General features: G+C 44.0%; 2 protein-coding genes across 6 annotated transcripts in view; one reads left to right on the top strand and one right to left on the bottom strand.

Moving 5' to 3' along the window:
* Window positions 1-691, top strand: part of LOC135090539 (choline O-acetyltransferase-like) — a 106005-nt gene extending 105314 nt beyond the window's left edge. For all 5 annotated transcript variants that reach the window (XM_063987359.1, XM_063987361.1, XM_063987360.1 and 2 more), the window contains one exon: window positions 1-691. This exon is cut by the window's left edge and continues 6624 nt beyond it. The gene's annotated coding sequence lies outside the window, so the exon portion shown is untranslated.
* Window positions 692-1272: 581 nt separating this feature from the next.
* LOC135090397 (uncharacterized) overlaps window positions 1273-22969 on the bottom strand; it is a 71634-nt gene continuing 49937 nt past the window's right edge. The window contains 9 exon segments of the mRNA XM_063987151.1: window positions 1273-4571; window positions 4799-4927; window positions 5434-5634; window positions 11094-11249; window positions 11251-11305; window positions 16996-17109; window positions 17518-17531; window positions 17677-17811; window positions 18672-18948. Coding sequence (XP_063843221.1) covers window positions 3852-4571; window positions 4799-4927; window positions 5434-5634; window positions 11094-11249; window positions 11251-11305; window positions 16996-17109; window positions 17518-17531; window positions 17677-17811; window positions 18672-18948 — 1801 coding nt within the window. The 3' untranslated portion in view covers window positions 1273-3851.

Raw genomic sequence — 22969 nt, 5'->3', positions numbered from 1 at the left:
TTCCAGTGTCAGATTATCAAGATTTCTACATTATTAACAGGAGAAACACTCTTGAGAACCCTGCTAATCATCTCTGCAGCCTTTAGAAATAGTCGGGGTGAGAAAACAAAAGCGTTTCAGAGAGCGGGCCCAAGTGTCCTGCAGCAATGTTTCGTCATATTTCGTCATTCACTTGGTGTCTCGTAGATGAGGCGTGATTGTTTAAATGGATGTTCACGTAAATTGTTGATTATGTACCGGAAAGTTTTAAAGATGTTTTTATTGTTGTCCCGTGTAAGAGTGAGTGTGAGTACGTGTGTGCGTGCATGGCTTAGTATCGTGCTTGATATAATGAAGAGGCACGGCTATGTATGTGTAAGTATGTGTGATTGTAGGCTAGACAGAGGCATGGGTGGGCTGGTGTGTCGCGTGGACAGGTCTAGATGCTCACTACTCCCCTCCCCTTCCCCTGCGGCACTTATCCCAGGGGTAGAAGGGGCGGGGGAGGGCGTGACGTGTTTCCCTGCAGCGGGTGACCCAGAGACGCCCTTGCTACGCCACCAGCTAAGGGCCCGGGTGATCTTGACTGTCCCGCGTGTGTGTCTGACGGTGCTGTGAGGCGGCGGTGGTGGTGGTTGTTGTTGTAGCTAAGTGTTAACATATGTAGATAAAACTGTACATATATAAATATATAGAGGAGATAAAAACTAAATGGTTCGTGTTTATTTTCCTTATACGGTTCCTGTGGGTTATGTATTAATGAGATGGGTGAGAGAGATAGATGGAGGGAGCGAGGGAGAGGTGGTTGGGGGAGAATAGGGTGGAGGGATGCCCATAAATCATGTAACGGCCAGAGAAGTTTAATTAATGGAGTCTAATAAAGATACACACCCCTGGAAAGTTCTAAATCCAAAGGCGATGGGAAGCTGTAAGAGTTAACAGCCGCCATTAAAAAGATACGTGGAAGATTACGAAGAAAATAAAAGAGAACGAGAAAAAAAAGTTACATGAAAGATTAAGAAAAAGATAGATAGATAGATAGATAGATAGATAGAGAGAGAGAGAGAGAGAGAGAGAGAGAGAGAGAGAGAGAGAGAGAGAGAGAGAGAGAGAGAGAGAGACAGAGAGAGGAAAAAGCATTAACTTCCGATTCATTGCACAGAGATTGTATTGGCGGTGACTAGCGTAGCGGCGACACTAAAGAAAAAAAAAAAAGAAAAAAAAGAAAAGACCCCCTCAGAAAAATAAAGAAAGAAAATGTGACAGGTTGAATAATAACACCGATTGGAAGTATTATTTTCTTTTTCCTTTATTGTTGTTATTCACTCCAGTGGTACTCGTGAGCAAATGACAGAACGGGTCCTGACAGAATACGGGTCGTGAGTGACAAGTAGTAGTAGTAGTAGTAGTAGTAGTAGTACCTGTTTATACACACACACACACACACACACACACACACACACACACACAATGAGTTTTTGTACACGGCCTCGTTAAATCAATAATACATACACAAACAGTACACACACACACACACACACACACACGAACCCAGTTACCCTCCGTTCAAGGTCACCCTCAGCTCAATGTCAAGGTCTCTCACGCACACACGCACGCACCATCATGCGACGCCTTACTCATCTCAGCAGCTGCCTTGCCCCCACACTCTCCCTTCACCCCCCCTACGCCGTACTAGTCTGCTTCGTCAGTTTAATAGGCGAGTCAAGATGCTATTAAAATTTTGCCTATAGCTGATAATGAGTTTCCGGATATTTTAGATATTGCAAGACATTTTAATTTTGGATAATCTTTTTCCTGTAGAGACTGGCGCATCTGTAAGCCTTTTTTTTTTATATATATATTTTTGTATGATAGTTGATATTCTGTAACCACGAAGTATTCTATAGTTCTCTTGTTCCATAGTCACCTCAAAACGTTTTGCTGGAAAGTGGAAAATGTATTAATTTTTTTTTCTCTCTTTCCTGTAGAGGCCTGTCAAGACTGTGCAGTGCCTTCAGTGTTGCCACTTGTACATCGCAGTGAAAGGCTTAATTTCCTTGTATTCGAAAGGCTTTAAGGCATTTCATTTTAAGGTAATCTTTTCGGCCCCTTTTTATGTAGACTGGCACCTCAATACACCACCTTTATGATTTTTGTACCTCTCTTAAATGAAATAAAAAAAATATATTTACCTGTCTGTCCCAGTTAAGGTCACCAGCTGCCGTGCCTCGATATTTTCCCCCAGTCTAGCACGGCACCACACATGTACGCACCACTCACTCATCTCTCACTGACCCACGCACGGTTCATTGCCTCTGCCATGCCGAGGCGCCACAAATGCTTCACGAAACGATATAAAAAAAATCACCACAAGAAAATATATGAGGTCCATTCAATGTTTTATCAGGATTTCTTCTTAATTTACTTTCGTTCGGAAGCGTCGAGTTCCCCCAAAGATCCTTATACTTCTACAGTGATATGCCGACTGACTTAATGCTTAATTACTTCACAGATAAGTCGTTAGTCCTGACAAAGCAAGTTTCCCCCATCGAGACCCCAGGGTTTGCTCACGCCTCGCTTCACAAAGATTCAGGGTAACGAATCCTAGAGTCGATTCCAAAGCCTCGCTGCGTGCCGCACCTCGCCGCGCCGCCCCCGTGTTTGGCATGAAGGTTGGATTCTCGCGCCTCTGTAGTGTGGAATCCAATCATTCATATCACACGCGGCGGGAGGAGTGGGAGGTAATAGGCGGGAGGAAGCGGGCCCATGGTAGAGCGCCGCCCGAAGCTTCGTAGCCAAGTGAGTGAAGCAAGGCGTGTGAAGCAAGAGTCTTCCCTGAGGCCTCGTGTCAAGCTTGTCAAGGTTAACGAGTTTTTTTTTTGTTTGTTTCTTTTTCGTTCTGATATCACAATTGAAGAGTCGTGGTGGTGATGAAGTGTGGCGATGGTGAAGATTGTCTCGTGTGGAGGTTGGCGGTGCTTTAGTCCTGTGGGCGCTGCGACCAGTGAAGGTCCTACCTGGTCCTGCCTGGAGTGGGTAGCGGGAAAGTTGAAAGTCATGTGAAAGACAAGGGAAAGTAACACGAGCGTGGGTTGGCTGTGCTTGTGTCTCGTGCCTGTGTCGCACTGGTCCTGCCTCACCTGCTTACCTGCTTACCTTAGCCTTAACATTACGGTATTATTGTCTCCGCTTTGACGCGTGTGATCTCCAGCGACCTGAAGGGCGAGTCAGCACTGTGAGGGCGTCGCGTGGTGTCCTCTCCTCACAGCGGCGCCGTCTTAAATGTATAACACAGAAAAGCATTTTAGAAACACAGACTCTCTTCGTCCCCAGAGTTCCTCGTCCGCCACGTGGTACAAGCGACGCGCCTGTGTCCCCCTAACATTAATTAGGTACTCTGTTACCTTACTCTGTTAACCTTACTCCCTTACACTTACAACAAATTAAGCAACACCTTAGTAAAATATAGCGAATATTTTATAGCAAGAGAGCGACAGGAAGAAAAATATATTTAATCTGATGTGGCTACTTCAGCTCCCCTCTCCACGCCCCCTCCCCAACCCCCCCATAGCCACCTGCAGTGACCCGCCTCACCGCCACGCCACACTGCGCCTCGGCAACCCGCGGCGTGACCTTGACCTAATATCACATGGTCACGCCCTAACTGTGCCGGACTGCCCCCACCTCCCGGTGCCCCGCACCTTGCCGCGCCGCTCTGGGCCTTCCCGTGCTGCGCTCCGCGGCGCCGCCACGCGCCCCGCCACACCTGTGGCTGGCAGCGGTGTCCTGATTGGCCTACGTGCCTAAGTACTTCCTAAAGACAGACAGGGCTCTGAGCTGCCGTCATGGCGCCTCGGCAGGTCGCCGCCGCCTCACACCTTGCCGTCGTCGTGGAAGATGGACGAGCTGCTCTTGTTCCGGCGTGCGCCCGGCAGAATCCTGCCCTGGAACAGCTGCAGCAGCACGTTCCTCGAGAACTTTCCCTCCGCCTTTCTGTCGCAGGGGCCGTGGGTCATGTTGGGCAGGCTGTTGCTGCGCCCCTTGCTCCTGAAGGTGGCGGCCGCGGCGGGCAGGCCGGCATGGCTCCTGGCGCAGGTCTTGCTCTTCCTCCGCGGGGACTCCTCCTCCGTGGGCGGCTCCTCGGCGGGGCAGGTCTGGTCATCAGGCGCGGGCGGCATCTGAGAGGTGCTCCATAAGTGTGCTGAGGGCTGCGCGCACAGGCTGACTTGCTCCAGGCCCGTGCTGAAGGAGCAGCTGAGGGAGAAGGGCGGCCTGGGCAGCGGCGCGGCGGGCAGCTCGATGAGTGCCGTGGTGCGCAGCTCCAAGTGGCACTTGTCGCGGCGGGACTTGTGCAGCGCCTCTATCTTCTCGTCCAGCCTGGAGTTCTTGGAGATGCTCCTGAAGCTGTACGTGGAGAGGCTCTTGCGAGGGTAGATCTCCGTGGACACCGGCGACACCAGGCTCTTGCTGCCCGGGGAGCCCGCCGTGTCCCTGCGGCGGCTGCGCTCCAGCGTAGGGTTGCTGGAGGAGGAAGTGTTGCGCTGCAGCAGCGGCCCCAGCGACGAGGTGGACGGGTCGTAGTTGCCACAGGCCTGGGGGAGAGGCGGGGTGTTAGGCAGTGACCACCGTGCAGGTGTCTTTCTCTCCCCTCCCTCCCTCCTGTCACTAATGAAGGAACCAACACACTGTTACTTGCCAGCCAAGCCTTTGTACAGCCTCTCTGTGTGCTACAATTCTGGCAATGTGTGGGGGCCTGGCCAGCACAGGACATGTCTACACCACACAACAAAACCGTTACCCACACCCCGCCAGGCCTCACCTGCACGTCAGACAGCTCCCGCTCCTCCCGGATCTCGCTGAAGGTGCTGACAGAGAAGCCCTGCGTGATGCCGTTCAGCATGCCGCCCAGCAGAGGCCGGCGCCGCACCAGCCTGTTGGCCAGCTCCGCCTGCGGGGAAAGGATGTGTTGGCGGCGGTGTGTGGCGCGGAGAACACGACCTTTGTTTGTCAATACTTCGTGGCTAAATTCCCTAAGCTGACTTCATCAAATGAAAGATTGCAATACCCAACGTTTACTGTCCTCGCGTAATTTCTCACTTCCCAGCAAATTAATAATCAGCAGGACCAGCAGTTAGTTTAGTTCTAAGTATAGTACATAGAGAGTGTTAGGAATTAATTATCGTTCACCATTTCAGCTCACAACTTTTCACATCCTCATCAAAGCACACCCAATGGCACACATACACAAATCTCGTCAAACCCGCAGCGAGTGACAGGAACGGCCTTTTAAAACACACGCGTTAATTCATCTTCCACACGTGTGAGCTAAAACCACACTTGTTTCTCTCATAAAACCAAACCTTGACTCATACGTGCATTCATTAAACACCTGTTACCATTTACGGACGTCCCTACCACCTAAACACACCTGATTACACTCACGAGACTATTTACCTTGAAGCGTGGATGTGAGAGAGCGTAGATGAAAGGATCGAAGCATGCAGCGGTCTTGCAAAAAAAAGCTGGTAACATTGAGACAAGGGGTGTGATGACCGCTCGCTGCCTGAAGATCCCAAGCAAAGCCACCACAGAGTAGGGAGTCCACGCTAACACCCACAGAGCGATGATTCCCGATGCCACCTTCGTCAGCTTCAACTGCAGGAAGAGGAGCAGGTGTGGGTACGAGAAGTTGGGTCGTGTGTGTGTGTTTTCAGTGTTTTGTTGTTTGTTGTTTGTTATGGTAGATAGACAGAAGGGAAAAGTGATAAAAGAAAGGAGCAATATGGAAAAATAACTAGATAGAAAGAAGGAAACTCTGCAAAGAAAAATAAAGAAAACTAGGAAGGAAAAATGCAGAGAGAAATAGATAAAAAAAGAAAGTAGTTATGAAAAAAGAGAAAAATAAAAAAAAAAGACACGACCTGATAAGAAAGAAACGGAAAGAACGAAAACTCGCATTGAGAAACAAAAAGCGGATGAAAAAAATAAAAAAAGAAAAAGAAAAAAAGGACAACCTAATCAGAAAGAAGCGGAAAGAGCGAAAATAAAGAGAAACTGAAAAAGACAGATAAAAGAAAAAAAGAAAAAAGAAAGAACCAACGTACATGTCAAGACAAAACAAACAAATATCAAAGCGCCCCCTGCCATCTGAGGGAGTAGCGCCCCCCGAGGTATATGCCGGCGCTAATGAGGCGGGGGATGTTTGTCAATGGCCACTGAAGCGCTTAGCTGTGTTACGAGAGAGAGAGAGAGAGAGAGAGAGAGAGAGAGAGAGAGAGAGAGAGAGAGAGAGAGAGAGAGAGAGAGAGAGAGAGAGAAATGACGCGCACTTCTTAAACTCAACACAATGCACTCTAGTGTTACAGAAATGCACTCAGATCTTACAGAAACGCACGCAACACACTTACATCTTACACGCAACACTCCACACACACACACACACACACACACACACACACACACACACACACACACACACACACACACTCAAATTCTGCACTCAGAACACTCAAATCTTTAAGAAACACACTCAACACACTAATCTTGCACTCAATACATTAAAAAATCTCTCAGAGGACACTAACACACAAATTTTGCACTCAACACAATTTTTTTTCAGAAACGCACTCTAAGCATCACCAACTTCCTATAAACACACACACACACACAAACACACACACACACACACACACACACACACACACACACACACACCACACACAGAGCACTCTTAATTAAGTCAAGAATGTTTAAACCTTTTTCTGCCCTTCATCTCCTTAATTAACAGCCTTCCCCTTGTCAGCCTAATTAGTTTTAAAAGGTCACAACGCGATACAAGATGTGCTAGGTTAGGTTAGGTTAGGTTACGTTAGATGTGATTAGATTAGGTTAAGTTTCCTCTCCCGCCTTGCTCGACAGAGAGTGACTGAATCTTTCTGTCTGTCAGTGCATGGGTGGAAGGGAGGGTGGGTGTGCATGAGTTTTAAAAAATTCTTGGTAATAATAATTGTGGGGAATCGATGGTGTCTGTTTTATCTTGCTAATCAGGTGTGGAGAGAGAGAGAGAGAGAGAGAGAGAGAGAGAGAGAGAGAGAGAGAGAGAGAGAGAGAGAGAGAGAGAGAGAGAGAGAGAGAGAGAGAGAGAATTTTCTTCTTAACTTGATATCCTCATTATAGACCAACGGGGTTCATAGTATCTGTGTTATGTAATCTCACGTAATCCCTCTCTCTCTCTCTCTCTCTCTCTCTCTCTCTCTCTCTCTCTCTCTCTCTCTCTCTCTTGGATCCTTCAATACTGCTTTTTTTTTATTGTTTACTTTCTTTTCCTCTTTCTTCTTCTTCTTTCTTATGTTGTTGTTGTTGTTGTTGTTGTTGTTGTTGTTGGTGGTGGTGGTGGTGGTGGCGGCGGCGGCGGCGGTGGTGGTGGTGGTGGTGGTGGTGGTGGTGGTGGTGGTGGTGGTAGTGGTGTTGTCCTTCTTCCTTTTACATTTCTTTCTTCTTCTTTTTCTTCTTCTTTTTTTCTCCTCCTCCTCCTCCTCCTCCTCCTCCCTCCTCCTCCTTCTCCTCCTTTCTCCTCTTCAGGCCCCTGTTTACTTTTAATCGAGAAAGTTTCCTCCCCTTCTCGTGTCTTTGCACATGGAAATAACTTGCCTTCGGGGCAGTAACGTGCGTCACTCCGGCCTTTGAGCGACAAGATTCAAGGACGCCGCTGTAATCCCCACGTGACCTTAGTGACCTGGTGACCTTGTTGAGAGTAATTTGTGTGATACTGTGAAAAGATTTAATTCTTGTGGGATGTTAATGTGGACACTATTTGAATGAGTTGATTTCTTTAATTAGGTTTGGTTAGTAATATGACACAAACACAAACACCTACACACACACACGTTAATGCGTCATGTTGTCATCTCCCGCACCTTTCCCTACCTCCTAAAGCCTCGAGCCGTAGAAAAGAAGTCATTATGAGGAAAATGACAGAAAAAAAAAAACATTTTCCTCATTCTCTTACTCCTCCCCTCTTCCTCCTCCTTCTCCTCCTACTCCTACTACTATTTCCCCTTCTCTATTCTCTCATCGGAAAAATAAATTTCTTATGCCGCGTCCCCACCGGGAAAAGTATGTTTGTTTCCGAGTCATTAAGGAAAGTGGGAGAAATGGACTTCTTCTACTGTCTTATAATGGATTTTTTCCGTCTTGGTAAGGCTTTTCTCTCTCTCCTGTGGGCGGGTGAGGAAAGGCGACGCGTGGAGGACCTCAAGGTGTAGAATGAAGCGTAAGGTAAAAGGGAGATGTGAAAGAAAGATGGGGGAATGTGAGGCTCTGTGAGGAATGAATGAGAGGTGAATGTGGGAGTGGGCAAATGATGAGGTATGAGGGGAGAATGAGAGGTGAAAGGTTTGGTTTGTATTGAGGTTGTAAGGAAATGAGAATGTGAAGGCATGATGAGGAAATAAGGAGGTTTAGTGAGTGGGGAATGAGGGGAAATGTTTGTGTAATGAGGCGTAAAGGGAGACGATGATGTGAATGAATGTGTTTAGTAAAAGAAATGAGAGATGAAGGATTTAGTGTGTGTGTGTGTGTGTGTGTGTGTGAGTGAGTTATCATTACCTTTTATTTTACTGACAACCTTCCTTCTGTACAAATTCAAAACACTAGTACAATATATATACAATTCTGTGTCGTATCTTAGACAGCAAGTGACATGGAACAGAAAACAAAACTAAATATTAAAAGTAAAATGAAAGTTTCTCTAATCTACATATTCACATGACACAAAACTGGGTTAATTTGAGTCAAAACACCTGGTTTTTTTTATTTACCTACCTTCTATTTTTTCTCATTCTCTATTCCCCATTCGATTTTTCCTCTCTCTCTATTCTGTTTTTCCTTCCTCTCACTCCGTCTGTACTTATTTCCACTTTTTTTTCCTTTTTTCCTTCCCTCACTTCCTCATTCTCAGATTTCTTTCCTCCTTCATCCTTTTCTGCCTATCTTTTTTTCCCCTCTTTGTACTCCAGTTTCTTTTTCTTCATCTCGTTTTTCCTCCCTCACTTTTCCTCGACACCTGTTTTGTTATTTTTTCCCTGTCATGTTTCCTTCCCATTTACTCTCCCGTCACTTCTTCTCCTCCTCTTTCTCTCCTCTCTCTCGCTCCTGGAAATCTATCATATATTTTCCAGTCATCGTTTTTTTTTCCATATTTTCCTTCTCTTGCTTCTGGAAAATTGTCAAACCTTTTCTCTTAATGTCTTCCTAAATTACTTCACCGCTCTCAGTTTCCCATCACTTTTCCCTCTCTATTTATCTTTTTCTCTCTTTTTTTCCTTTAGATACTTTCATATTTTCCTTCAACCACTTCCTCTGACCTTTCTTTCCCTCTATCTCTCTCTTTTTCTCCTGCGTTTCCTACCGAGATTTTCATATTTTTTCTCTCATATCGCTTTCTCTCGCCTCCTCAACATTCCCTCACCATTTCACTTTTCTCCTATTCCTTCTCCCACTTCTCTCACATCCTCCATATTTCTCCCCATCACCCTCTCCTCCAATCAATTTCTGTCACTTCCTCTTCCCTTTCTCTAATTTTCTCCTTTTTTCCTCTTTCTCACCTCTCTCACCGCCTTCACTCCCTCATCATCTCGCCTTCCCTCCCTTTCCTATTCGGACCCCGTCCCAGAAAACTACTTCACTTTGCTCTTGTCCTCTCTTATAAATCTCTGCTTCCCTCGTTTTCTTCACCCCTTCTCACGTGTGTTTGTTGACAGACTCGGTTAGAGTCCTCCTCTCCTGCTGGCGCCAAGAGTACAGGGGTTTAATTCACTTGAGTTTGAGATGAGAAGGTTACTGTAAACGGAAAGGTGTGTGTGTGTGGTGTGTGTGTGTGTGTGTGTGTGTGTGTGTGTGTGTGTGTGTGTGTGTGTGTGTGTGTGTGTGTGTGTGTGTGTGTGTGTGTGTGTTGGGAAGGAGGGGGATGGAGATAGGGGAGAGAGAGAGAGAGAGAGAGAGAGAGAGAGAGAGAGAGAGAGAGAGAGAGAGAGAGAGAGAGAGAGAGAGAGAGAGAGAGAGAGAGAGAGAGAGAGAGAGATGGACGAACGATAAAGCAAGCAAGCGTACAAAGAAAAAAGAAACAAACAAAACAAACAAAAGAAAGCATGAAAATAACGCACGAGCGAACAAACGAAAAGGAAAAAGGAGGAAAAGAAGAAGAAAAATGATAAAAAGACAGAAAAAAAGAGAAAAAAAACAAAACAAAACACCCTTATCATTACCAATTCCCCCATTTTCAAACGCAAACCCCATTTCCTTCCATTTCTCGTGTCCCAAACCTAGACGTCCCTCCGCGCATCCCTCACTAACGCGGCAGAGTCACACAGCGGCGGGCCAGCGACGCGCCTCAGCAAAGGTGAAGGCAATAAGACTCGCATTGTCAGAAACAGGTCGGTGCTTCTTCCTTGGTAACCCCCTTCTGTGTTTCTCTCTACCGCATGACAGGAGAGTGAGAGAGAGAGAGAGAGAGGGATGAAGGGAGAGGGTGGGAGAGAAGGCGAGAGGGAGTTCTTTTTTTCTTTCTTTCTCTCTCTCTTTCTGGTCTATGTTATGTGTTATCTGTTATTTAATCTTGTGTGTCTAAAGGAGTTTTTTTTTTGTCTTTATGTGTTATGCTACCACCATCACGACTACCACCATCACGACTACCAGCATCACAGTAACAGTAGGAACACTCACTACCACCACCACCACCACATCACCACTACTACTACTACTACTACTACTACTGCTACTACTACTACCACTATTGTTTTATATAAGAGGGGCTCTGGCCAAGGGCAACCAGACTACAAAAACAAAAGCCCCATTGAAGGTGCCAGTTCCTTAAGACAGCCCAAAAAACAAGCCACTACCACCACCACCCACCACCACCACCACCACCACTACTACTACTACTACTACTATTACTACTACTAAACCACTATGTCTCAGTATAACCTTCCTTCCTTTTGAGTCTTGCTTAAAGGAGAGAGAGAGAGAGAGAGAGAGAGAGAGAAAAGATGCACAACCACCACCACCACCACCACCACCACCACCACTACCACCACCACCAACTTCACTTCACTCACCTCTACTCCTTCTTTCCTCTTGAGTCTCTGGTGCTTGAAGGAGGAGGAGAAGGTGCCCTGACAGGTGCGACAGTAGCGCTCCTGCTTGGACACGGTGCTCACGATGGACAGATAACTGAAGATGATGATGTTCAGAGGCAGTACCCAGGCGGCCACCGAAGAAGGCGAAGATGTAGATGCGAGTGTTGGTGGACTCAGAAAGGTAGTCGAAACTGTTGGAGAGACGGAGAGATACTGAGAGAGAGAGAGAGAGAGAGAGAGAGAGAGAGAGAGAGAGAGAGAGAGAGCGAGAGAGAGAGAGAGAGAGAGAGAGAGAGAGAGAGAGAGAGAGAGAGAACATAAGAACATAAAAAAAAATAAGGGAAGCTGCAAGAAGCCAATCAGGTCTACAAGTGGCAGTCCCTTTATGAAATATCCCCACATATTTCTACCTATCATCCCCATCCATAAATTATTCTAATCTTTTTAAAGCTTCCCAATGACTCAGCACTAACAATCTGATTACTGAGTCTATTCCATTCATCTACTACATGACGTGAAAACCAATTCCCTCTTAAACTCTTTTTTCACTCATTTTTTTATTTTTGTATCTTGATTGCTGATCCTGAGAATTTCGTTTAAGGAAAGGCTGTGTTAAGGGAGGGGACAGAGACGTTGAGCCAGAGGGAGGGAAGGCAGGGAGGGAAGGGAGGAGGGAGGGAAGGAGAGATGAGATATGAATTAAGAGGTAATGGAGGAATTAAACAGATACTATGAAGGATGGAGAGAGAAATGTATTGTATTGTATTGTATTGTATGAGGGATGGAGAGGGATTGTAAAAAGAAAAAGAAAAAATGAACGGATAAATGGGCGGAAGGGAGGGAATCAGAAAGAAAAGAATGGAGAAATGGAGGAAGAGGAGATAGACACAATAAAATATACAAAATAAAGAAATACAAGGGTAAAATTGAAATATAACTTTATTCCCTTGACGAAAATTAAATTGAGGAATAAAATAACATAAACCGGATGATATTTTGCACACCTGACGCCCGCCAGGTGTGTGCGGGCGCGGCAGGCAACGAGGGAAAAGTGGGAGAGGGGGGGGAAAGGACGAGAGAGGAAGGGAGACGGGAAGGTGACATAAAAGAGAATAATAAATTGAATGAAAAGGGAAGGAAATGAAGGTCGGTTGGTCAATCTCTCCTCTCTCCTCTCTCTCTCTCTCTCTCTCTCTCTCTCTCTCTCTCTCTCTCTCTCTCTCTCTCTCTCTCTCAAACTTTTCTCCCTCGACAAAAACAAAGAAAAAATTCCTCTAACACATTTTTCCCTCACAAATTCACCTTTTTTTTTTTTTCCCTAAACGTGACCAGCATTAGTTTCCTTCACCCTTTCAGTCAATCTTTCCCATTATGTTATATACAACTTTGAAAAGCCTTATTTTTTATACTATTGTCTCTGGAATAAACGTATTTTTATAAGTTGGCCTAAGTGGAATTACCTTTATTTTATTTTTCTTTTGTGTTTATCTAACTAGTTTACCGCAGTGATGTCCATTTTATAGACTCACTTCAGGCTGACTCACTTCCCCACTTCCTTCGCTCTTGATCTTCTTTGTTTTTGTAGTTTAGTACGTATGAAATTAGCTTTTTTTTATTTTTTTTTATTGTGTGTGGTGTGTGTGTGTGTGTGTGTAATCAGTTCAACTACGTACCGGTGATGTCATTGTTATAGGTTCACTTCAGTCTGACTCACTTCTTCACATCAAGTACTCATTATTTTGCCCGTGACATTAGCAAACATCAAATTAACCCCCCATTATTTTCTTTATTTTCTATTTAAACAGTTTTTAATTCAGTAATGTGTATGTTGGAAATGCAATTCACTTAATTCTGACTCACTTCCTCATTTCATTTTTCTTTTTCTTTTTTTGCCTCTGTACCTCAATAAAGACCAAATTGAGTTACCATGCCATTCTTTTTCGTTATTTCCATCTAAACGATTCACTACAGCGATGGCAATGTTATAGACACTTTATTCTGACTCACTCCTTCACTTCCTACACGCCTAACCTCCTTTGCTTCTGTATCTTAGCAAAAGTTAAATTAATCCTTCCTATTTCCTTTAGTCCACCCAGAAAATTTACAACAGTTACATCAATATTAAGAAAAATAACCAAAACACTTCATTCTTACACTTCCTCTGCCCTTCTTCCCTTCCCTCAGTTTACTTTATATACTGGATTCCCCTAAGACAGCGGGGGGCAGAGGGGAGAGAGAGAGAGAGAGAAAGGGGAGGAGGGAGACGGGAAAGGAAGGAGAGGGGAGAGAGCAGTGAGTTTGAAGGGTCCACTGGTGATAATGGCAGGTGATACTGACGCAAGGAGAGGAGGAGGAGGAGGAGGATGGAGGAGGAGGAGGAGGAGAAGGAGGAGGAGGAGGAGAAGGGAGGGAGGGAGATAGATCTTAAGTAAGGTTGTGTGTGGGTGTTGAGAGAGAGAGAGAGAGAGAGAGAGAGAGAGAGAGAGAGAGAGAGAGAGAGATGAGAGAGAGAGAGAGAGAGAGAGAGAGAGAGAGAGAGAGAGAGAGAGAGAGAGAGAGAGAGAAAATACGAGTATGTGTAAAGGAATCGTTAGGTTTTGTTATGTAAGGTAAGAAATGTGTGTGTGTGTGTAGAGAGAGAGAGAGAGAGAGAGAGAGAGAGAGAGAGAGGAGAGAGAGAGAGAGAGAGAGAGAGAGAGAGAGAGAGAGAGAGAGAGAGAGAGAGAGAGAGAGAGCAAAATAAGACACACAAGGACCTCTTACAGAACGTTTGCCTTAGACACGAAGGAAAAAAATCTCTCGTTAGGATCTCCATTAACCACTTCTGAGGGCGAGGGACAAAGGGAGGAACTCAAGCCCTTATGGTCGACCCTCCCCTCTCACCCTAACAGGACCCTAAGCCTTAAGGGACGGGCGCACTTGGCTCTGTGTTCCCCTGAGGCAGTCTAGAGTGAGGTCAATTAAGGGAAGGCCCCGGAAAGATTACTCGGGTGTGTTGCTAATTTATTTCAGAGGGCAACAGGTGGAGTCTTCAGGTGAGAGGGAAGGGGAAGAGAGAGGGATGGCTAAGGCTGAAATATAGTAATAATTTTTTAATACAGCTTCGTTTCACCTTTTTAAGACAAGGGAAGCTGCAAGAGGCCATGGCAGTCCCTGTTTAAAATTGCCTGCCTGAAGGGGATCTGTGGGATGGCTAGGTTAGGTTAGGTTAGGTTAGGTTAAGTTTGGTTAGGTTAGGTTATGGTTAGGTTAGGTTAGGTTAGGTTAGGTTATGTTAGGTTAGGTTAGGTTAAGTTAGGTTAAGTTAGGTTATGTTATGTTAGGTTAGGTTAGGTTAAGTTAGGTTAGGTTATGTTAGGTTAGGTTAAGTTAGGTTAGGTTAGGTTAAGTTAGGTTAAGTTAAGTTATGTTAGGTTAGGTTAGGTTAAGTTAGGTTAGGTTAAGTTAGGTTAGGTTAGGTTAGGTAAGGTTAAGTTAGGTTAAGTTAGGTTAGGTTAAGTTAGGTTAGGTTAGGTTAGGTTAGGTTAGGTTAAGTTAGGTTAAGTTAGATTAGGTTAGGTTAGGTTAGGTTAGGTTAGGTTAGGTTAGGTTAAGTTAGGTTAGGTTAGGTTAGGTTAGGTTAGGTTAGGTTAGGTTAAGTTAGGTTAGGTTAGGTTAGGTTAGGTTAGGTTAGGTTAGGTTAAGTTAGGTTAGGTTAGGTTAGGTTAGGTTAGGTTAGGTTAAGTTAGGTTAGGTTAGGTTAGGTTAGGTTAGGTTAGGTTAGGTTAGGTCAAGTTAGGTTAGGTTAGGTTAGGTTAGGTTAGGTTAGGTTAGGTTAAGTTAGGTTAGGTTAGGTTAGGTTAGGTTAGGTTAGGTCAAGTTAGGTTAGGTTAGGTTAGGGATGATATCTGGCCAGTGAGTTTTTTTTAGTTCTAAGTTGTTTAATTTTATTGTTATTTTAAGGACGTAAGAAATGAAGGGAAGCTGCAAGAAGATAACAGGCCTATACGTGGCAGTTTCCTGAATAAGAATGTCGGCCTGAAGGAGCTTGAGAGATTGCTTAGAGTGAAGTACTGCAATGGTTTTTAATACTGTTTATTTATTTATTTATTTTTATTTATTTATTTTATTTATTTATTTATTTATTTATTTCTATATATTTTTTTTTGAGGACAAGGTAAGCTGCGAGAAGCCATCAGGCCTACACGTGGCAGTCCCTGTATAAGATACGCCTATCCATTTCTACCTGTCATCCCCATTCACTTGTCTAAAAAGTACATTTTAACCTAACTTACCTATCATAACATAACCTAACTTAATCTAAACTAATATATCCTACCCCTAACCTAACCTAACTTAACCAAACCTAACCAAACAATGTCTGACTGAGGAAGTGAAGAAGTGAAGAACTGGTAGGGAGTCTATGGGTGTCTGACTGAGGAAATGAACAAGTGAAGAACTGGTAGGGAGTCTATGCGTGCCTGACTGAGGAAATGAAGAAGCGAACGTTAAAAATGCGGCGAAGGATCAGCAACAAATCTAATCAAATCACAAGTTTCACCTTTCTCTTGATATTTCTTACGTAAAAGGTGACTCCCGGCCAAGGGCAACAAAAAGGCTGAAAAAGCAAAGATCAATAAAGGCGCCAGTTCCCAAAGACTAGTGAAAAGCATTGCCCAAAAAAGCTGAGAAGTGTGTTGAAACCTCACTCTTGAAACGACTCAGCTCAAAGGCAGAGGAGATGCAGAGGCAGGCGGGGGAGTTCCAGAGCTTACCAGTGAAAGGGATGAAAGGTTGGGAATAGTGGCTAACTTTTACTGTAGAGAAGTGGATTCAAGCAGCCTAGAAAGGACCTGTGTGTGGGCGTCTCTTGGTGCTTGTTGTCCTTTGTTTTTTTCTTTGTTTTCCTTTGTAATCCATTCGAGTACAAAATTTTCCAGGGACGAATTGAAAAAAATTATCCCGAAAACACTAAAGTTCACTAGATTATTTTTGTTTTTCGTGTTTTTTTCCCATTTTTTTTTTTTTATTTTTATTGTTTTTAGAAGCGTAAGTCTCAAGTGGTACCTGGACTCTCTCTCTCTCTCTCTCTCTCTCTCTCTCTCTCTCTCTGGGGCCGAAGAGCACACGTCTCCTATGCTCTTTGTTGTTGTTGAGAGAGAGAGAGAGAGAGAGAGAGAGAGAGAGAGAGAGAGAGAGAGAGAGAGAGAGAGAGAGAGAGAGAGAGAGAGAGAGAGAGAGAGAGAGAGAGAGAGAGAGAGAGAGAGAGAGAGAGAGAGAGAGAGAGAGAGAGAGAGAGAGAGAGAGAGAGAGAGAGAGAGAGAGAGAGAGAGAGAGAGAGAGAGAGAGAGAGAGAGAGAGAGAGAGAGAGAGAGAGAGAGAGAGAGAGAGAGAGAGAGAGAGAGAGAGAGAGAGAGAGAGAGAGAGAGAGAGAGAGAGAGAGAGAGAGAGAGAGAGAGAGAGAGAGAGAGAGAGAGAGAGAGATGAGAGAGAGAGAGAGAGAGAGAGAGAGAGAGAGAGAGAGAGAGAGAGAGAGAGAGAGAGAGAGAGAGAGAGAGAGAGAATCAGAAAGAATAACACACACACACACACACACACACACACACACACACACACACACACACACACACACACACACACACACACACACACACACAACGACAAAAGAAAGACAAAACAGACAGAAGAGTGACGGGGAAAAAAGACAAGCAAGCAAACAAACAAACAAACCCAAACAAACAAACAAAGTAGACAAACAACAAAAGTAAAGGGAGGGAGAAAAATAAACAGACCAACAAAATAATAAAGAAAACACCAAAACAGCTCAACTCTTAACCATTTATAGGAGTGAAGGAAGGGAGGGTGTAGGACTATGTACGACTCTCCCAAGGGCGCCACGTACCTGCAGGTGGTGAGGAATCCTTCAGGAGAATAATTGATGTCCGCGAACCCTACCAAAGGCATCACGGAGAAGGTGAAGGAGTACAACCCAGGTAGCAAGGATGATGGCAAGCACCTGTGTGGAGGGACAGGTGAGGTTACTAAGGGAGGATAGGTGAAGTTAGTGACAGGTTTAGGTTACAGGGGTCAGGTTAACAGGTGGTGTAGTTAATTAGTCAGTGAGAGGTGAGGTTACAAGAGAAGAAGACTGATGTGGTTAGTGACAAGTACAGTTAAAGGTATGAGAAGTTAATTGGTGATGTAATTAACGACAGGTAAACTTACAGGGGTGAAAAAATAATGTAATGTCTTTAGTGAGAGGTGAGAGTACGTGTGGAAATTTAATAAGCAATATGATTATTATTAAAGGTGTGAAGAGTTAACAGGTGATGTTGTTAATGAGAGGTAAGATTACAGGTGTGAAGAACCACCAGGTAAAAGTTTAATTAAAGAAGACAGTCAGGATAGAGATACATAATAGGACAAATATAAGAACACCTGCAACACATTTTCTAACATAACAAATCAAACACGGGCAGAAAGAGACAATATTGCATTACTCCTCTCACTCACACACACACACACACACACACACACACACACACACACACACACACACACACTCTCTCTCTCTCTTTCTTACCTGGCGGTGGGAGAGCTTCTTGAAGGGGTCCAGGGGGTAGGAGATGACCAGATACCTATCAAAGGAGATGGCAGCGAGGGTCATGATGGAGGTGGTGCCGGAGAGCCCTCCTATGAACCCGTACAAGATCACAACCTGACGAAGGCGAAGACGGAGGGTTAAGTCTTCTGCAGGAGTGAGAGAGAGTGAGAGAGAGAGAGAGAGAGAGAGAGAGAGAGAGAGAGAGAGAGAGAGAGAGAGAGAATATTACGTATCAAGCTTTTCTCTGTAACATTCTTGAAGACTAGTGCAATTCTCTCTCTCTCTCTCTCTCTCTCTCTCTCTCTCTCTCTCTCTCTCTCTCTCTCTCTCTCTCTCCTCTCTCTCTCTCTCTCTCTCTCTCTCTCTCTCTCTCTCTCTCTCTCTCTCTCTCTCTCTCTCTCTCTCTCTCTCGTCTCCTCTCCTCCACCCCCCCTTCTCTCTCCAGCCGTGACCTCAAACCTGCCACTCATTATGACGAAAATACCTGTTGATTCCCGGCTAATCCTCACCCCAAAAAATATTAATACCGAGGGAAGAGGATAAGGAGCTCTGCCCTTTTTCCTTTAAGCCTGGCGGGAGGACGGTAAGTTTCCGAGGTTATGGAAGGGCACGTTCTTATGTAATGCTTTTCCATTTGTGTTTGGTATATAATTATGTGTTTTGTTGGGTTTGTTTGGGGATGTTTGGGAAAAGAAATGGTTTGTTTTCTTTTCTTTTCTTTTCGTTTTTTTTTTTTTATTGGTTTGTTAGGATATGTTTAGTGGTCTGTTAGGGGGCGGTGAGTGATTAATGCAGAAACTATACGAACTGAAATGAGTGATAATAGTAGTAGTAGTAGTAGTAGTAGTAGCAGAAGTTTATAGACAATAATATATACATTCCAGAAACGTACTGAAATATCAACTTTTGTCCACTTAGAGAGAGAGAGAGAGAGAGAGAGAGAGAGAGAGAGAGAGAGAGAGAGAGAGAGAGAGAAAGAGAGAGAGAGAAAGCAGTAATAGCAGGAATCGTTTTATAGACACAAATATATACCACAAACACAGAAAACGTACTCTCCTAAACAAACACACACACACACACACACACACACACACACACACACACACACACGGAGCCTCACCCACACGGCCCATCGCGGGAGCCTCCAGCAGGGAGTTATGGACCACGGCGCCCATCATTGACACCAGCAGGAAGTCACTCACGGCCAGGTTGAGAATGAACAGGTTAGAGGGGGACCGGAGCGCGCGCGAGCTGTGAAGGAGGGAATGGGGCGTGAGTTAGGGGTGAGTGAAGGCTGGAAATGAAGAAAGAGGAGGAGGAGAAGGAAAAGAACAAGGATAATGAAGAATAATGATAATAATGAAAGGAAGGGGAAACTGGACGTTGAGTTACGAATGGATAGTAGATAAAATAGAACAAGAAGAACAAGAAGAGCAAGAAGAACAATGGTAAGAGGAATAAGAATACCAATATATATAAAAGTAATGTAATAAGAGTAATTATAGGAATAAGAATAACAACAAAAAAGAATAATAAGAAGGAAAATGGGAGAGAAATCAAATAGTACAATAAAACATAAAAGAAAAACTTACATAAACTTAAATTCATAAAAAAAAATTAATAAACTTGAGGGTGGATCGACTTGACATAACATAACCTAACTTAATCAAACGTAATCTAACCTAACTTAACCTAATCTAATCTAACCTAACCTAACTTAACCTACTCTTATCTAACCTAACGTAACTTAACCTAACCTAACTTAACCTAATGTAACTTAACCTAATCTAACTTAACCTAACCTAACTTAACCTACTCTAATCTAACCTAACGTAACTTAACCTAACGTAACTTAACCTAACCTAATTTAACCTACTCTAACCTAACCTAACCTAACTTAACCTAAGCTAACCTAACGTAACCTAACCTAACATAACCTAACCAACATCAAGGCCAGGACTGAGTTGCAGCATAAAATTACATATAAAACGTCAAAATAAAATAAAAATAAAATATTGAAAGTTAAAAGGAATCTAGAAAAAAAAATTATTCCTATTTACTTATTTTCTTTCATCAAACCGAGAGTCTCTTCTGTCTGTCTCTCTGTCTGTCCAACTGTCTGTCTGTCTGTCTATATGCGAATAAATTAGGGTTCACTTTGCTTATTTGTCTATATCTGTATGTCTAATTATATGTTTGTATTTCTATTTCCTCTCCTGTCTCTGTCTCTCTCTGTTCATCTGTCTGTCTGTCTGTCTGTCTGTCTGTATATTCCTTCGTCTGTCTGTAAGAGAATAAAGAAGTGTTGTCTTTATTTCTGTCTGTCTGTCTCTCTGTTTGTATAATGTTTCGCCTGTTACTCTCTCCATCTGCCTGCCTGTCTGTCTGTCTATATGTCTGTTTGTGAGTAAATTAATGCTTGTTTCTGTATCTATATGTCTGTCTGTCTGTATGTATGTTTGTATAATGTTTATTTTACGTCTCTGTCCGTATCTTTTGTTAGTCAAGAATCAAACTTTTATTTACATCGTCTCTAATTATCATCCCACTGTGTCTGTCTGTCTGTATGTCTGTATGCTGCCTCGTCTGCCTCTCTGTCCACCTGTATGCTTTGTTACACTCAAGAATGGAGCTTTTTTTATTGTGAGCTTTTAATTATCATCTCCACACACGCACACACAAATGACTTTCTTTCTCTCTCTCTTTCTCTTTGCATAAGAATTATCGTCACAACATAATTGTCTTCTTTGTGTTATTGTGCTAGAGAGCCTCAAGAATGAAGACCAAAATCCATATTAGGTATTGTACTCTTGTTCTCCTCCTCCTCCTCCTCCTCCTCCTCCTCCTCCTCCTCCCCCTCCTCCTCCTTCACATAATTTTCATCATCTCCCCCTCCTCTATCAACAACAGCGCCACACAGGAACTAGGTCACACACACACACACACACACACACACACACACACACACACACACACACACACACACACACACACACACACACACACACACACACACACACTTCAGATAACTAGGATTGCAAGCTAATTTGGAGAGAACGAAAAAGTAAAATACCCTTTGATCTATCTCTCTACCTCTACTCCCCGCCTCTCTCTACCCCTCTCTCTCTCTCATGCACAGGAGTGACTGGAGCGGCAGAGAGCGGTATCGAACCCCGAGTCACGCTACACTAATGAACAGCATTCCACCATGACCCAATATTGCGGCAGGTAGCTTCATAAGAGAACCACAAATGAAAGATAGAGAGAGAGAAATCATCTGGTACCGCCACTGACACAAATTCAGGTGTTTAGAAATAAGAAAAAATACACTTATTCTGTTGATTCCAGGTAAGGTGGTGTTAATTGGTTTCAGGTGAGTGTAGGTGAGACTAAGGTGCATGCAGGTAATCAGCTCACCTGCAGCCTCGATAGCACAGGTGATGACAAGAATAGAAGCAATCTAAGGTACTTAATTTCTCTTCCTCCTCATCATCTTATTCTGTTTTCTCTCTCCTTATTCCTCTCTCTTTCCCTCGTGCTCTATATTTGGTTTGGTCTCTCTCTCTCTCTCTCTCTCTCTCTCTCTCTCTCTCTCTCTCTCTCTCTCTCTCTCTCTCTCTCTCTCTCTCAACGATAAAAAAAGAAGAGAGAAGCAGTTAAGAAAAAAATAAATAAAGTTCTATATTAGAGAGAGAGAGAGAGAGAGAGAGAGAGAGAGAGAGAGAGAGAGAGAGAGAGAGAGAGAGAGAGAGAGTGTGTACTGGTGTGGTTTTCAATCTTCGCAATGTACTAGAGAGAGAGCGGGAGCGGAAGAGGGAGAGGGAGAGGGAGGGAGAAGGAGAGTGATGGGGGAAGTGCTGGGCTGTTGTTTTGCATTGTTTGTGTGTCTACCTGAGTGATTTTACCCCTTCCCTCTCTCTCTCTCTCTCTCTCTCTCTCTCTCTCTCTCTCTCTCTCTCTCTCTCTCTCTCTCTCTCTGCACGTGTGAGAAAATGAGAGAGGGAAAAGCAAATTTGACATACAATACGCCACGATCTTCCTTCCTTCCTCCAATTCCTCTTTCTCCTCTTCCTCCTCTTCTTCTATCTCTTCCTTTATATTAATGCAGAAAAACAGAAACAGGTTCGCTGGGGCCAATGTGTCTGTTGCTGTTTGTTCTTCCTTTGTGATATTTTGTGATCTTGTAACGTCAATTTAACATCTTTTTTGCTGTTTTCCTTGAGTTTCCTCCAGTTGTTTTTGTCCTTTGTTCCTTCGTGACTCCAAATCTTAGCAATACCATCCCTACATCTCTCTCTCTCTCTCTCTCTCTCTCTCTCTCTCTCTCTCTCTCTGTCCTCCCGTTGCCCTTCTCCCCTCACCCGGTTTTCTCCAGCCTCTAATAATCTTTTCCTGGTCTCCTTTCCTTCCTTCACAGCCACCAGGACCACAGCTCTACAGGGAGTGACTACACCGTAAGCGCCTTATCGTAAAGTCTTTGATGAACCAATGTGGGAAAAAAAGAGACTTGCTACTCAAAGGATATCCCTCCCTCAATAATTTCCAGTCCCAGGGAAACAAAATGGGTGGAAACCGACGTGTGGTTGTGGTTTTCTGTCTGGTGGCCTTGTGCTGAGTGAGTGAGTGAGTGTGTTTGTGTGTGTGTGTGTGTGTGTGTGTGTGTGTGTGTGTGTGTGTGTGTGTGTGTGTGTGTGTGTGTGTTCGTGGGAGTTTGCGGTTTTCTAGTGTTTGTGGGGGTTGTGAAGGAGAATAAGTGTGTTCTTGAGTGTTTCTGAGTGTTTTGCAGTGTTGGTGGAGGTTTATGAAGGAGAATAAGTGTGTTTGTGAGTGTTCTTGACCCGGGAGAATGTAAAAGAGGAAGATGTGAAAAGGGTTTATGATTGTTTACAAGGTGGTAGTGGTGGTGGTGGTGGTGGTGGTGGTGGTGGAGACGATCACGTAAATATGCTCGTTAATTTACCCTCCTCCTCCTTCTGCTGCTGCTGCTCCTGTTCTTCCTCTTCAAAACTCAATTACTCTAAACAAGAAAGGATGTTTGTCTTATGTATTCCCATTCTAAACCTCCACAAGACCATTATATTAAGTTTTAAAAGACCAAACTCAATTAGTCTATACAGAAAATCATCTCCATCTTATATTCCTATTCTAATTCTCCACAAGACCAGTTTAGTTTTCAGATACCAAATTTAAAGCACCCCCGACTTCCATTCCTCTTCTAAACCTGCACAAAAGCCATTATATTGAGGTTTAAGGAGCCAGTCAGGCTGTATTG

The sequence above is a fragment of the Scylla paramamosain genome, chromosome 35 (assembly GCF_035594125.1).
Source record: "Scylla paramamosain isolate STU-SP2022 chromosome 35, ASM3559412v1, whole genome shotgun sequence".
NCBI lineage: Eukaryota > Metazoa > Arthropoda > Malacostraca > Decapoda > Portunidae > Scylla > Scylla paramamosain.
The sequence above is the reverse complement of the archived record's forward strand: the minus strand, read 5'-3'. Positions and strand labels throughout refer to the sequence as shown.